The sequence below is a fragment of the Ursus maritimus genome, unplaced genomic scaffold (assembly GCF_017311325.1).
Source record: "Ursus maritimus isolate PB19 unplaced genomic scaffold, ASM1731132v1 scaffold_15, whole genome shotgun sequence".
Classification (NCBI taxonomy): Eukaryota; Metazoa; Chordata; class Mammalia; order Carnivora; family Ursidae; genus Ursus; species Ursus maritimus.
In genome coordinates, this window is record NW_024423897.1 from 5262644 (window position 1) to 5279969 (window position 17326).

At 34.1% G+C, this 17326-nt stretch overlaps 1 protein-coding gene across 1 annotated transcript in view; it reads right to left on the bottom strand.

Moving 5' to 3' along the window:
* RANBP17 (RAN binding protein 17) overlaps nt 1-17326 on the bottom strand; it is a 320296-nt gene that overhangs the window by 292843 nt on the left and 10127 nt on the right. Inside the window, exons 3-6 of the mRNA XM_040630304.1 lie at nt 15526-15616; nt 7641-7807; nt 4298-4363; nt 631-735 (exon numbers count right to left, since the gene is read on the bottom strand). Coding sequence (XP_040486238.1) covers nt 631-735; nt 4298-4363; nt 7641-7807; nt 15526-15616 — 429 coding nt within the window. The remainder of the gene's footprint in view (nt 1-630; nt 736-4297; nt 4364-7640; nt 7808-15525; nt 15617-17326) is intronic.

Below are 17326 nucleotides of genomic sequence, written 5' to 3' on the forward strand. Positions count from 1 at the left end.
ACCAGAGAACTGAAACAATTAGAAACTGATACTTAGTGGAACATACTGTAGGAAATGCTATACTAGGCCAATTAAAGTTTGAACAGCATGATGGAATCCCAATATTACAAGCAAACACAACAGAATTATTAGTTGTACTATCCCTAATGTTCAACAGGGTGCCAAACAGCAAATGGGAAAATATTATTTCCCAAAGAAATTATTAAAGTTAACTGTCTTGGCTCACCTATGAATAAGTATTGATAACTGATGAATTAGGAAAACTTACTGTCATTTCATTGTTCATCTGCATCCCATTAAAATACAGGCAACTAAAACAAAGAAACTAAGTCTCAATTAGCTTCTGTAATAAATAATCTACAGTAGTAGTAGGAAGGCAATGAAACTACTAAAGATGAGTTATTGAATTCCCTTTGGATTTTGTTTTATTATATTCCTGGTAAATAAAAGTGAATTTTTTGGAACTTCTTAAGACTTCTGGAAATCTACTGTACTTAAATTAAGATTATTCACAATAACACTTCAAAAGGCAGAATGGGGGTTGGAGAAGGGGGATTCATTTGAAATTCTTCTAAAACTTAAAATTTCCTAAATACTCTACGTAGGATATTGAATTATTAAATAACTTACCTCTTTTAGAAGAGAGCATGCTAGCACTAAAATGTCTTTGAGAGAAGTGTCACGAAATGAGGTAGCTATTTTCCTGTGTTTTGCTGAAGGTCTAGAATAATCAACCTAAAAAGATCAAGATGAATTTATTTAACCAGACTGAGCAAATAGCAAAGCAAAAATTTACTAAGAAAAGGAATGGAAATAACGATTAAAGAGGCATCAAGTACAGAGTGAAGAGAGCTTTTAAAAATCTACTGGGGTAAGTGCCTTGCTTAATGTTACTCAAAGAGTTCATGGCAGACCCACTGGCAGAACCCAAATTTCTGGACTGTTCCAATTCATTGCTCCTTCTAACCATACCAATCCCAAAATTAAAAACCAAAATTGATCATCTTTCAGATGTAATATGAACACAGATCATAAAGTAGTAGATGGATCCTAAGGCTATTAACTCCTACACCATGTACTATTTCACATTAGGCAAGTAACAACTTCCCTGTTCCTCAGATTCCTCCTATAAAACAAGAATCCCTAAGATAATCTTCAAATTCTAACTTTCTGTGAATCAGTTAATAATCAATTACAGAATAATTCTTTACACAAAAGTAATATTTCTATATACACCAGAAATGTCATTGGTTCATATATCCTTGGTGTTTTAAAAAGAAACCAAGGCAGAAATAATAAATAACCAGAAATCTTATTATATAAGCAATAGTACCGTCCCTCTGAATATTTATTAGTTATTGATAAATAACTGTTAAGACTAAATTTATGAAGAGTTCTTGAGCCTCTAATCTAAAATATGATATGGTCAAAACTATACTATTAATGCCATTAATACTTTCATTTATCAACGGCAAACAAAGCTGAAGTCTGATCCCAAAATGACTATTAACACCATGGGCTACAGTTGCTATAGCATTCCTTTTGCTATTTGGAAGAAGAAAATAAACCATTTTCTTTGCTAATGCTTATAGATTAAAAAAAAAAAAAAGCAGTGAGCTCAAAATTGATTATCTGATACTTCCTAAGCTCCATCATACAATTTAGACTATACTTAAATGCCACATTTACTTATAGAAATATGAAACATAACAGAAGTGATTACAGAAAGTAGTTACTGGAATCTGTAACCAATATGTAAGGTTCAAATTAGCATTTCCAACATTCTTCCTTTCTTTTAAATCAAACTTCAGTCTGTCTCTCTTATAATATTTCCCTCAATTTATAAAAACTTTTCCTTAATACAAATTAATAATAGCATACAGTATTGCAATTATGATTTAAGAAGTACTCTTCACATATTATTTCACGTACTTCTTAAAATAACCCGTGAAAAATAAATTATCCTCTTCTTACATATAAAAATTAAAGTTTACAGGCACACTATCTTGGACCAACCTCTCATTACTACCATATCTATAACACGAACACAAGAACCTCTTATGGAGCACTTGTACATACTAGGCCCTGAGCTAGTAGCTTATCTAATCTTAATAAGATCCTGGAAGGCGTCATTCTCACTTTACAGACAGTAAGTCTGTAAGTTTAAAGATGTTCAGAAGTTTGTCCAAAGTAGTAAACAATAGAACTAAAATACAAATCCAGGTCTTATTTCAGTTCTCTTCAAGGCCTACCTGCTTATTTTACTTGTTTTACTCATTGATATCCAGTTTTTTGAGAGAAGAGGGACTGTGCATCTATTGTCTAGTGTATGTGGATGCCTCTACAAGGTAGATAAAGGATATTTTACTTCTTGATGATTACATATTGAATATCCTCCAGGAATAGAACACAGACTTGGCTTTGAAAAAAACAAGATAGCATATAATCCTCTTTTAGGAACCCTCAAGTTTAGATGTTTTTCTTAAAAAAATACATCTTGTTATTGACATTACATGAATTTACCTAGCCCACATTTAACAATGATAGCATTTGATTTTCACCATGCATTATAGATCTCCCTGCTGCCTGGTTCAGAAGCACTTACAAATGCTTGTTCAAACTATAAATGCCATAAAATCAGACTAAGTAAAATATGCCCACAAAAGCCATATATTTTTACCATACAAAACCAAAATCACACTTCAGACCTTGAAGCTTTTTTCAAAAGCACTTGGTTATATACAAGATAAGCCTAGAACATCTCACTCCAAAAAGAAAGAAAATATTCAAAGACTGATGAGTAAGTGTCAAATGGACATGGAAGCTACCTCGAAAGAGTTTCTACTGGCCAAATCGGGCAAAATGTGAGCATCAAAATATAACGTTAGTAACAAATTATAACCTACTAAATAAAATAGGAAGCCAGGAATCCACACTGATATAAATAAGTGAATAAACTGAAAGTCTGATGAGGAATGGGTATTTTCAGTCTTAAAAAGTTATTATTTACAAAGGAGAAAAAAATAAATCTACAATTAGAGAAGCCTGGTGGAGACCATCTTCATCATGTAACCAAAGTCAACATCATTAGTAATATAACAAATCAAAGTATGTGCTTCCTGACTGGAGACAATGACAGTATCATTTCTGTGATATTCCTAACCAAGATGCATCATCTGAATCTAATAATAAAGAAATATCAGACAATCCCAAATTGAGGGGCATTTCATAAAACTGACCTGTAATTTTCACAAATACTAAGGTCATGAAAAGTGAGGGAAAAATTGAGGAATTTTTCCAGATCGATGGAGACTAATAAAACATCAAATAAATGGGACGCACAATTCTGAACTGGTTCATTTCTGGGACAAACAGACACTGGTATACAACCATAAGGCGAGAAATCTTTACATACTCTGGGGTGGAGGAGCCAGGGAGTGAGGTCTGTGATAAACTAAGGGATCATTTTAAATTTAAGCTAACCATCCGCTAAGACTAGAAACATTATCTAATTCCTGACTCAGCACAAGCTGAAAACAGTTATTTTGGGTGACTTTTTTTATGCACAGGAACTACACTGACACTCCAAAGGGAGTTGGCAAGTAATCCTGGGTACGCAAGCTCTTCATATTTACACACACACACACACACACACACAAATGCAGACTACTCAACATGACAACAGTTTTAAAATTATAAACACTACCTTTATTCTCCTTTATTTTAACATTATCCCACACAGAACCCAACTTCTGCTTTTGCTCTGTTTAGAACCAAAAGTGAACAGAAACAGGTGACAATGCGCTCAGCTGCTGAGCTCATAAAGGCACTGTTGGGGGGATTCAAAGCTTCTGGAAACTCTCCTTGTACAGGGTGAAAATCCATGCTAGCAAGTGGCCAAGTGCCAAGTGGCCTGTTCTTTGAGGAGTCCTGCTGTGTACTCATTGTTGAGAATCCATTCACCAAACTGCTTGTCTTTTCTTTGTAAGCAAATAAAGGTTTGTTTCTCTTCATATAATTTATTTCTTATGCTTAGTGTATTACTATAGAGAGAGGCTAAAAGGACAATTCACCAGTTGTCACGGAGCAAGCACCATGTCTAATTCCCTCATCCTTGTAGTACTTTACACTATTGCTGTTACTTTCAATAATAGTAAGTGTTCCAATACCCAATTATCCCACCAATAAAATACACAAAAGACTTGATTATTCAGAGTTTCATGCCCCACAAACATTTTATATGAAAGAATCAGCATTTCCTAGCAAACTTCATGTCATTATTAGATGGAAGGCTTACCAGGTTCATTTCCTGAGTCAACTCTGAAAGGATTATAACTCCTATTATGCAGTGCTCCACAGTACCCTATGGAGAAAACAACCAAGTGTACCCTAAGTAGAGACATAGTATCGGTTCTTAATGTGTAAACAAATAAATACTGAAACATCACATTTTTTTAGCAATGTACCTACTAAAATATATGGAAAAATCATTACGAGGTCTACAAAAATAATGTCAAGTTCATTTTTTGAAGGATAAATGTAGGTACACACAGAGTGGAGTGGGGAAAAAAAACTCATCCACCTTAGAACTGCACAGTACTCTACAAAATGTTTATAGCACCTAGGACTTATATTAAACTAAACCTTAAAATACAAGAGCTTAATACTTTTCATGAGACTATGCATAAGAATGAACAAAATATGCTTTTTAGTTCTGTAAATCTGCTTGAAGGCTACTGAGATAGCTGCACTCAATAAATAATAGCTTAGGAACTAATCTAAATCTCTCAATCTAATATCACATAAGATCACTTAGGCCCTTTTAATATTATTTAATAGTGCATGTGTATGCATGTATTATGATACCTAAAATGAAGGCTTCTAAAGTACCCAATGCACTGGGGTAAATAAATACATGACTATCAATATGATATACACAGTTTCATAGCCTCTATAATGTTTTTAATTTAATCAGCTTCCAATTTAATCTCAAAAACTTCCTTCAAATCAAAAATCAGATTTTACATGCACCGTTACTAACAAACTACCTTACTACAAAAATCACACTAGAAGTATAAAAATTAAAAATGTAACATCAGGGGTACCTGGGTGGCTCAGTCAGTTGAGTGTCTGACTCTTGATTTCAGCTCAGGTCATGATCTCAGGGTTGTAAGATCGAGCCCCACATCAGGCTCATGCTCAGCACAGTCAGCCTAAGATTCTTTCTCTCTCTCTGCCCCACCCCCAACCCCCACGCTCTCTCTCTCTACCTCTCAAATAAATAAATAAATTTTTTAAAAAATAAAGTAACATTCAATTATAGTGTAATCATAAAAAAGCTCTAATACAGATTACAAATTTTTCAAGTCTTAATTTTATAGTTGGTCATTCCTTCTATTTATTAATTCAGGATAAAAAAAAACAACAAACAAAGACACGTCTCACAGTTTTTGCATTTAAATTCTTTATGGCCCTTCACAACAATCTCAACTGTTTGAACTGAGCTACAGACTTTCTGTTACTGAAGCATCCATCCTCTGAGTACAACAGGTCAATGCTCCCCAAAGTGCTGCTCCCTGACCACCTGCAGTCATCTGCAAACTCAATGCCAATCTCAGAATGGCTTGGTACTGGTTCAAGAGGAGATAAAAGAGTTTGCACAAGATTATAAGCCAGCTAAGTCCCTACTAAGTCCACTGCTGAGTTCTGCTGGACTTTTTTTCATTGCAAGTCTTCCTCAGTTAAGGAAGCACCACGTTGATTTATATTCTGCTCCTTATCTTGTTGTGAATCAGTAATTTGGAAAGCACTGCCACAGATGACAGGAGGCTCTCCTGGGTATGTATGTAGAAGGGAAGCCCATCAATGTTTGTAGTGTAGCAGCAATAAGACTGCAATAATAGAGAAAAGAAGATGTACAAAACTTCAGGGCACTAAAGACTTAGAAAATTTAAAATAATTTTTAGTACAAAATTCAGAGAAGCTGCTAATACGCAAAGGAACCATGTGGTACTATATTTGAGTACTTAAACATTTAGTCAGTTGCCTTTCTCATGACTTAAAGTTAGGTTAAGTCATACCCAGAAAGCAAGTGCTTATTTTTGTGATACTTTGATAAACTTTGAAGATAAAACTTTTTTTCTTCTGGTTTTCCAAAACTGACAAAAACATACTAAAGCTCAGTTTAAGTTCAACTTACCAGCCACTGGACAGAGAGCTTGAGAAATGTTAACTAACAAGAATGACTTCATTCCATTCAATTTTCAACTTTCATTTTATTTAAAAAAAAAAAAACTCTGAAGTCTATTCTTGTCTACACTAATGATTCTTGATGAGCTGTGTATGATCTTAGTAAATGCCAAGAGAGGGTTGCTATTTTGTTAGCCAAAATCATGAATACGACTCTGGAGTAAGGAAGTCATTTGTCTCTGAATAAACTATCCCACCACCCCAGGGCTGCCCTCCTCAGGGCTAAAAATACATTTATTCCTGTGAAGTTTTAGATGATCAAATATTTGTTAACCAGGGTTTTAACAGTATGAATAAAAGAGAAGCAGCATAGTCTAGTGTTTCATATTCTGAGATTTCTAGAATTGCACTACATGGTACAGTTACATCTTACACAGGGATTTACTGCATAAGAAATAAAATCTCGGAAAGTCCAAATTGCCTCTAATTGCCAATAAACCAATACTGAACCATCTCTCAATCCAAACTGCCAGTTTTTCCTCAAGAACTGTAACAGATCACTGCTTCTGCAGCACAGTACCAGCTAAAGTGCTTTTTTTGCAATTAGGGATAATGTTTGTATGAAAAAATATGTATCTTTAAATATCTGAACCGCACTGAGCAAGGCAGGATGGTCACCCTAAGAGGCATGCAGAGACTGGAAATAGCAGATTTAAGTTTGCACTTCATGCCTCAAGACATATAGTAATGTGTGCAATGGCAACTGCAATCACCAGCACAATGCATATGTCTGTCCTCTTGCTTATTTTTCTTTTTCTTATTTTTTACGGTTCAAATACCTGAATTTGCATAGGTGAAATGTGCATATGCTATAACTTGAATCATTTAAGTTAAAAATAACCCTGAGAAACTAGCATAGTCAACATGGTCTAATGCAAAAGTTAAATATACATATCTCTTAGGTTAGAAAACTTGCTGAAGTGCTTGCTCTGTGCTTTACTAGGTCACTGTGCAACGTTATGCAATTCACCTAACTTTCCTAAGCCTCGGTTTTCTCATTTGCAAATGAGATGCACTTCACAGAGATGTAATGAGCATTACATCACATAATACATGAAAAATATTAGATCTGTTTTGTATATATGTAGTACACAGACATGCATGTTAGAAAGGACAGAATATGTATTTTTGAAATTTTCTAATTTTTGTGTATTTTCTAACATTTTAATGTTCATTCTTCTGGTTTGGAACTTTTATAATGGCATGATGCTCATTTACTGGCAATAAAAAATAAAGGGTCCAGAGGATAAACAATACGTCACAATTAATATGATACTGGTAGTCACAGAACAAACCATACAGCTTTAAGAAAAGAAGTTTTCTAAACCAAAACCAAAACCAAAACCAACAATAACTAGTGATGTTCTAATAATGTCATAATGCCTTCTTACCTGAAGGAACTTCTTCACATCAGCAATAATTTCTCTGAAGACAAACTGGTCTTTCTGAACCTCAAACCATCCCAGTTTAGTGATTTTAGCAATGACTTGAATTAGCGCTTGGATAACAAAGGGTGCCAGCTTGGGTTGTGATGCCACATAATTAAGAATGTAGTTTCCTGTAAGAAAATATTCTGTGATCTTTTGAACTTTTCTGTAACATAATGTGAATCATGTGAAGAAAAACAGATGGTAATGACACATGCTTTGACAAAAAGTTAATCCCTTTCTCCACGATAACATACTTATTTAAATAGTCATTTCTGCTACAAGGCTCACTGTGAAAAAAGAAATTTGCTCCAATTCAATTTGTATATTAGAGGATAATCTGTGTATAATAAGAATGTCGCTTTTGTTTTTGCACGATTTCATGTAGAAAAAACTGCCAGGGAAATACAGATAGCTGCAACCAGGCCAAATGAAGCAAACCATATACAAAATGCATACCCCTCGAACATCTAGTGGCTATCTCGGTTCACCTCCTGTGTTGCCAGCCCATGCACCCTTACCTGGGTTTATACTTTTCCATCCTATTTCCGATCACTTTCCTTCCACCACTTCATTGTAACTCACAAACTGTAACCTTTCTGAAGCCCACATCCAAAAACAAAATTCAGGTCTTCTTCAAGATAAAATGCTTATTTATTCTACGATTTAAGTATTTCTTAACCATTTAATGTGTAAAACTCTACTAAACCTTTTATTAGATTTCTTTTTTTTTTTCATGTGTCTGAGTTTTATTTCCATATTCCATTTCTCTCATGAGCCCTGTGATTTTATTGCGTAACAATGCATAGCACAGTCACTTCTACGGATGCATATGTCTTATAGCAAAACTGACTGTATGCTATCTGGTTTAAATGGTATAAAAATACAAATAGTACAGTATGATAAAATAAGTATATAAGTTATGGAAAGTACAAATAGAATAGTAAATTAAAATTTGGAACAAAGTTGATATGCCAAAATCATTAAAAGTGGGTAGCGAAGTCAGCTATGAGTTTCCTATTGGATCGAATAATTGAGGTCAGGTAACAAATATGCCAGAAGTGTAACAGAAAAATAAAGGGAAAAAATTTTTAAAAGGAAAAGATTCCACTTCTGCTTTGGGCCCGAAGGCCAGCATACCATTAAGGAAAAGAGTGAAGAAAAGGTAAATACCTCAATATTTAACAAAAAATAGCTTTAATGGAAACAGCCGTAGTGAGAGTCTTACATTAAAAAAAATTCTCATGACTACCATATTTCAACCTTAATTTTTATTAACATCAAGATTATATAGTTATGCAAATATTTATTTATAATATAACATAATATAAATATTATATAAATATAAATAATAATTTAATAATATAAATAAATAAATATTTATTTGAGAGACAGAGAGGGAGAAGAGAAGGAACACCGGCAGGGTGAGGAGCAGAGGGAGAAGGAGGCTCCCTGCTGAGCAGGGAGCCTGATACGAGGCTCAATCCCAGGAACCTGAACCAAAGGCAGACACTTAACCAACTGAGCCACTCGGGCGCCCGAAATTAAATCTTTTTTAAAAAGCACAAATTTTCCTAGAATTAAGCTAAATCTGAAAAAGGTTTCTCCTATGGATTATAGTAATACGGATATCCTAAGCTTCATTATTTGTAACGTTTTATCTCAATAATGAAGCTTAAGAAGATGACACTGCTTCTAAAATGTAAAAGAAAATCTGGTTTATTTACTTCAATTATTTTTACTATCTTGAAAAATTTTAACTTGGAGGGGATGTGGGAATCTGCATGTGGATAATGATAACCACTAGGAAGGTAATCTCAAAATAATAAAACCACCAAATGGGAGATAAACCAAGTTTGACATTTAAGCTAGGTACCAATAACACACCTTCCCAGACTGCCCAAGTAAAGACACTGGCTAGCGAGTTAATTATCTAAGGCAGAAAAAAAATTAATAGACTATATTTTTGTAATTTTAGCTGAATGCTTTACATAAAATACTCTCATATTATGTTTTACATAACTTCTAATATTTTTCCCATTTAGTAAATGTCCATGATAACAATCAAATAAAACAATACCCATCTCATCATCACCAGCCCAAGATAACAGAGAAAAGCCATACCAAGAAGAAAATGAAATGCTCAAGACGACACACAGGAGAAAGAAATAAAACAGCTAAAAAATCCTCCCAGACAGAAGTTAACAGAAAGTTGGAAAGCTATACACTAGAGGCTCTTTGAGTGTCGAACCCTGTGTACCATTTAGCATTTATGATGCGTGTTAGAAATGCTTCCTAGCAAATTCCTTATGTGGCTCTCACAGCAATGTGAAGATATTGCTCTTATACTATTGTTAGTATTACTTGTTTCTTAGGTAAAAGATATGAAGGTCAAAGAGGTGAAATAACTTGTCACAGTGGCCAAACTGGCACTAAGTCAGGTTGTTTTGGTTTAAGTTTTTGTTTGTTTGTTTGTTGCTTCCAAATACTGGCCAAACCATATGTCTTAGTAGTAATGTCTTAGTAGTAATGAGTAACTCAAAATTCTAAGTCCAAACTTGCAGTCTTTTGGAATTTACCATCATTAGACTGATGTTTTTGGTATTACACATTATGGGAATTTAATATTAAATACTTTTTGACTAACTGATTTCAGGTAAAAAAAAAAAAAATATATATATATATGCCACAAAATCTATCAGAAAACATACAACAAAAATACAAAAGAAAAGAGGAAAGATTCTATCTCTACTTTGGTCCCTAAGGCTAGCTAGTATGTTATTTGAGAAAAAAGTAAAGAGAAGGTAAACAACCTCAATATTCAACTAAAAAATTCTTTGATGGAAATAACTCCAATTCTAAGAACACAAAAATTTGGGCTATAAGCTATGTCTAGAGAGCTAGCTTATGAAATATTTGGAGAGAGAGAATACATGGGACAAAAGAAACTATCACAAGAAGATCAAGGTAAGACTTATGAGGTGAGGATGTGAAGAACCTGGAACCTTCTCCCATTGCTGGTGAGAATGTAAAGTGGTACACACACTTTGGAACACAGTTTGGTGGTTTCTTTAAAAGTTAAACGTAAACTTACTTATGACACAGTAACTCCACTCCTAGGTATCTACTGAAAAGAAATGAAAACATATGTCCACACAAAGACTTGTATGTCAATGCTCACAATAACATTATTCATGGTGGCCAAAAAGCAGAAATAACCCAACTGTCCATCAAGTAGCGAATGGATAACAAAACATCATATATCTATACAATGGAATATTACTCTACGATAAAAAGGAATAAAAAGGAATAAAATATTGATATATGCTACAACATGGATAAATCTCAAAAACATTTTGCTAAGTGAAAGAAGCCAGATGCAAAGACCTACATATGGTGTGACTGTATTTATATAAAATAACCACCAAAGGTGAATCTATAGAGGCAAAAAGCATCCTAGTGGTTGGGGGTATAGGAGCAGGACTAACTAAATAAGCACGGGGGATCTTTTGGGGGTGACAGAAATGTTCCAACGCTGAATTGTAATGATGTTCACATAACACTGTAAATTTACTAAAAATCATTAATTGTACACTTAAAACAAACTTTACGGTATATAAATTACATCTCAATAAAGCTGTTTGAAGGGAAGGAAGGAAAGGAGGAGGGAAGGAAGGAGGACTAACTTATATAGGTAATTAAACTTAAGCTACACTTTCATTTGAATAAAAGACCAGAGAAACAACATAAAAAAAGGCACCAAGGCAGAAATAACATGGCATGAGGGGAAGACCTTCTGGCCCAACTACCAGGCCAGTACCAATGAACATACAAGGTTACAAGAACGGTCCAACAATTATAAGCTCATGAAGAGACTTGAATGCTAAGCTAAGGAAATGGTATTTAACTGATGAGCAACAGTAACCCATTGTTAAATATATAAATAAAGGTAGAAAGCAGTGTGGTGAATACAGAAAACTGGCAATAGACTTAATGTTGGAAAAAAAAGAGATATGTAGTCTGGGACCACATCATGAAAATCTGAGGTTTTCTGAGGTGATGTAAAGGCAACGTGACTGTTGAAGCAATTAATTCACAATTTCCACTTTAACTGACATGCCAATTATTCTACTGACACATGTCAGACATGTCGTGACATTCTAATCTACCTGCAGAAATAAGAGCAGTAAGTTAAACCAAAGAAACTCATAAAGGGAACACGTCATTTGTTTCTTGAAATTGTGTTCTAAGTTTCTATTTTTCTCTTTTTTCCAAATTTCCTTTAAAATGTGTTCCTCTTTTTATTTAAGTATTTATTTAAAAAGAAATAAGTCAAATAGACTATCTGACAATAGGCCTGCATCTTTTAAATAAACTGAATCAGTAATTATTCTGTACCAGGCCCTGATGGGTTCACTGGTGGGTCCTACCAAACATTTAAGGAAGAAATTATATGGATTATCTTCCATCTCTTCCAGGAGACAAAAGCAAGATAATTCCTTCTAACCAATTCTATGAGTCCAGCACTACCCTAATAACAAAACCAGACAGAGATGTTAAGAAAAGAAACTACAAACCAATATCTCTCATCAACATAAAGAAAAATTCTCAACAAATTATTAGCAAACTGAACCCAACAATGCATAAAAAGAATTATATACCACAACCAAGTGGGATTTCTCCCAGGTTATGCAAGTCAAGTTCAACATTTGAAAATCAATTAATGTTATCAAGAGGAAAGAAGAAAAATCACATGATCATATTATTAGATGCAGAAAAAGCATTTAACGAAATCCAATGGCCATTTATAATAAAAACTCTCAGCAAACTAGGAACAGAGGGGAACTTTCTCAACTTGGAAAAGAACGTTACAAAAAACCTAAAGCTGATGGATGAAACCAAAGAAGAACTAAATAAATGGAGAGAGATTCCATGTTCATGAGCAAGAAGACTCAATATTGTCAAGCTGTCAGTTCTTCCCAAACTGATCTGCAGATTCAACACAATCCAAATCAAAATCCCAGTAAGTAATTTTGTAAATATTTACAAACTGATTCTAAAGTTTACATAGAGAGGCAAATGACCCAGAATACCCAATGCAATACTGAAGGAGAAGAAAAAGTTGGAGGTCTAACACTCCCCAGCTTCAAGATTTATTATAAAGCTACAGCAATCAAGACAGTACAGTACTGGTGAAAGAACAAATAGCTCAATGGAACAGAGTAGAGAGCCCAGAAAAAGACACATATGAATCTAGTCAACTAATCTTTGACAAAGGGACAAAGGCAAAAAAGAATGGAGTGAAGACAGTCTTTTCAACACATGGTGCCAGAACAACTGGACACCCACATGCAAATAAATGAATCTAGACACAGACCTTACACTCTTCACAAAAGTCAACTAGAAATGGATCACAGTCCTAAATGTAAAGCACAAAACTATAAAAACTCCTAGGACAACATAGGAAAAAAAAACCTAGACCATCTTGGGTTTGCAATGACTTTGAGCACACAACAACAAAGGCACACTCCATGAAAAAAACAGTGGTAAGTTGGACTCAGTTAAAATTAAAAACTTTAGTTTTGGGAGAAACATCATCAAGAGAATGAGAAGAGAAGCCACAGACTGGGAGAAAAATATTTGCAAAAGACCTGTCTGATAAAGGACTGCTATCTAAAATATACAAAAACTCTTAAAACTCAGCAATAAGAAAACAACCTGATTCACAAATGGGCAAAAGACTTAGACACATCAACAAAGAAAACATACAGATGGTAAATAATCGTATGAAAAGATTTTCAATCATATGTCATCAGGGAATCGGAAATTAAAACAAAAAGACACTACTACACACCTACTAGAACAGCCCAGATCCAAAACGCTGGAAACACCAAATGTTAGTAAGAATGTAGAGCAACAGGAACGCTCATTCATTGTATGTGGGACTGCAAAATGGTACAGCCACTCTGGAAGACAGTATGATGATTCTTTACAAATTTAAACACATTCTTACCATACAATCTAGCAATCACTCTCCTTAGTATTTACCCAAACGAGTTGAACTTATGGCCACGCAAAAACTTGCTTTAAGCTTTATTCATAATTGCCAAAACTTGGAAGCATTCAAGTAGGTGAACGAATAAATTGCAGTACATCCAGACAATGGCATATCATTTAGTGATAAAAAGAAATGAGCTACCAAGCCATGAAAAGACACAGGAGAAGGTTAAATGCATATTACTATGAAAAATAAGCCAATCTGAAAAGGCTACACACTGTATGATTCCAACTACATGACATTCTGGACAAGGCAAAACTACGCAAACAGTAAAAAGATCAATGGTTGTCAGGCGTTAGAGGGGAGGGAGGGATGAAGAGATGGCACACAGAGGATTTTTGGGGGGCAGTGAATCTATTCTGTAAAATATTATAATGGGGGATATATATCCTTATACATTTATACAAATCCACAGAATGCACAATATCAAGAGTGGACCCTAATGTAAACTAGGGACTTTGGGTAATGATATGTGTCAGTGTAGGTTCGTCAGTTATAACTAACGTACCTCTGGTGCAGGACACTAATAATGGAGGAGGCTATACTTGTGTGAGGGACAGAGGTTACGAGAACTCTCCTTTCTGTTCAATTTTAAAACTGCTCTAAGAAAATAAAATCTATTTAAAGTGTGTGTGTATACGTAAGTCAAATAAAATCACGATGTTTTATGAGTTGGGTTTATAATGTTTGAACCTTGATTTTTAAAACTGTAAATTTGTTTTGCTTCCTTAAGCACACAAGTCCATGAACACATGGATAAATCCTCCTCTAGGCTTTCTGCAGTGCCTATGGTTCTGGGTGCTTTAAAAAAATATCAGTCAAATATGTGAGGCAATGATAGGTCATTGTGTGATTTGATCATTCAAAAATTGGGCTTAAGATCCATCATATATATACACTTTAATTTTTCTGATACACAAATACAAATAATGTGAACCTTGAGGCTGGAGAGCATAAATGAGTCAACAGTTCATTTCTACTATGAACAAAGATAACTGAAAAAAAAAATTCCATAGCTCAATTATTAGACTTCTATCCATATGAAAAGCAAACACACACATACACAGATACACACATATGCACAAAAACAATAAAATACATTATATATTTCTGAAAAATATACTGCTACTTCATAGAATAAGTTTTCCAACTACACTAAATTCCAAATACTAGTCTTCCATATACACATTATCTTCCTAATAAGTAGGAACCTGCTTTTGATTTTACATGCATCCCAAATGATATAGCATCCTGAGAAATAAATGGAGAGTTGACTTCTTTTATCATTCACTTGCAAATGAAGTTAAGACAATGACTAAGAGCATAAACTCCACATAGATTGTGCGGATTTGAATCACAGCTCTACTTCTGAGCTGTGTGATATTGGGCACATTACAGAGCCTATCAAATCTAATTTCCTCATTATAAAATGAAGATAATAAGAGCGCTCACTTCATAAATGTGGTGGATAAAATGAGATAGTACAAATCTTACCAACAGTACACACAATAAAATACTAATTATTATTTATTATTAAACTAAACAAATGCTTTTTTGATTACACATTGTTGTATAACACATCACTGTTCATCACTGGATGGGTAAAGGAGACTTGACAACTCATCTTCAAAATATAACAGAATTTTAAATAACTTGCATGCCTGTTAACACTTTAACGTATTTAAAAGGAAAAAATTAAAGTGCAATGTTAAATTATGTAACATTGTGTGTCAACTATACTTCAATAAAAAATAAAGTGCAATTTTATAAAAAGCATAATAAACCACTTACTGATATCTACCCTCTGTTCAATTGCCAAAGGACTGACTCGGCTAACAAGTTTTGAAAGACATGTTGCTGCAAGGAGCTGAGCATAGGATGTCTGTAAAGAATAATAAATTTTATTTATTATTATCACAAATGAAATTAGAATCATCAAAACACTATGACCGGAACTTTTCCTAAGCAATAACGGAAATTCTTCTGGTTTTCCAAACTGGCAGATTTACAATGGATAAAGAATATATACAAAAATAACACATATATGTATACAAGCTCTCATAAGGGTTCAATCATTGAGAAAGGTGTAGGTCACTTTTTCAAACAGCAGCAAATAATAGACAAAAAAAAATTATTTTGAGCAAGTTCAAATAAAATACTCTTACCACGTCTACACAGTCTTGTATGTTCTGGCCTCTGATTATCTCTTCCAATTCACCTGGTTCCACTCTTCACTATCCTCTGACCATAACAATTATCTTTTAGCCACTTTCAATGTCTTTCCCACTCTGACCTTCCCACTCCTTCAGATCCATGTCTTACTGTATTTTATCCCCTTTGGTCACCAATTGTCTTAACTTAATAGTATACTCAATCCTTCAAAATTTGGTCCAGTTATTCACTATACCTCTAACAATTTCTTGTGAAGATAGTCCTTCTTTCTTTTTTTTCTGTTGACAAGAGGTCAGCAAACTAAGGCCCATGGATCAAATCCTATCTGTTTTTGCAAGGTCTGTGGGATATGAATAGTTTTTACTATTTAAAACAGTCGGGGAAAAAATTTTTTTAAAAAATTTATTTTGTGACATGTAAAAAATATATGAAATCCAAATTTCAGTGTCCATAAATAAACCTAGAACACAGCCAAGCTCACTCATTTATATATTGTCTATGGCTGCTTTCATGCTATGACAGCAGAGTTGAAGAGTTGAGGCAGACTGTATATGGCACTCATTGCTTAATGCATTATAAATTGCAATAATATAGTTATAATTCCACAGAGCCTAGAGTGCCATGGGTATTGCCATGATATGTACCTTTGATTATTACCAGTGCATAACCATCATGTCAAAACAAGATAAAAGCAGATTTCAAATATCTACATTTTAAGGCACAGTAGAGTCTGAATTATTATTATTGAATTAGATAGCGGAGCAATGTGCTCTTTATGCAACGGCACTATAGCTGTCCTAAAAGACTATAATATATGTTGACAATATCAGACTATGTATTCACGACAATGTTCCTAACTCACAGGAAATCAATAGCCAGAAAAAGTAGAAAATTAGAACAGAGTATCTCATCACAGTGGATTTCCTCACAAAAATAAAAAAAAACAAAACAAAAAACTTTGGGGCTGAGACCAAAGTTCTGAAGTGACTTGTTTGTTAGCCAAGCAAGGAAAGTCATTTACCAATGGAGAATTATTTAAAATCACCATTACTTTATTGTGGTAGCAAAAGTTACATATGCAGAGAAAATAAACCTCAAACTACTAGCCTTTCAGTAAGAACAATGCTCAAACAGGTGAGGACACGGGAGTGCCATCAAAAGTCAATTTCAAACAAGGCAAATAATTTGGAGGTTCTCTTTAGTTCCTGATGAGCTGACAGATGTTGCTAATTCTGCTTATTCTATTACCAATATTATCCATCTATTCCAGAAGTCAATGCTAAGTTTGAAGTGACTAAAGATATCTATGAAGAGTCTACGTGGAACGTCAGGCCAGAAGTGTTTTCAAAGAAGTTGAGAAAACACTAATTGTGTATAACCTGAAGCAGTATCTGCTACGATGTGTCACAAGTGGTGGTAA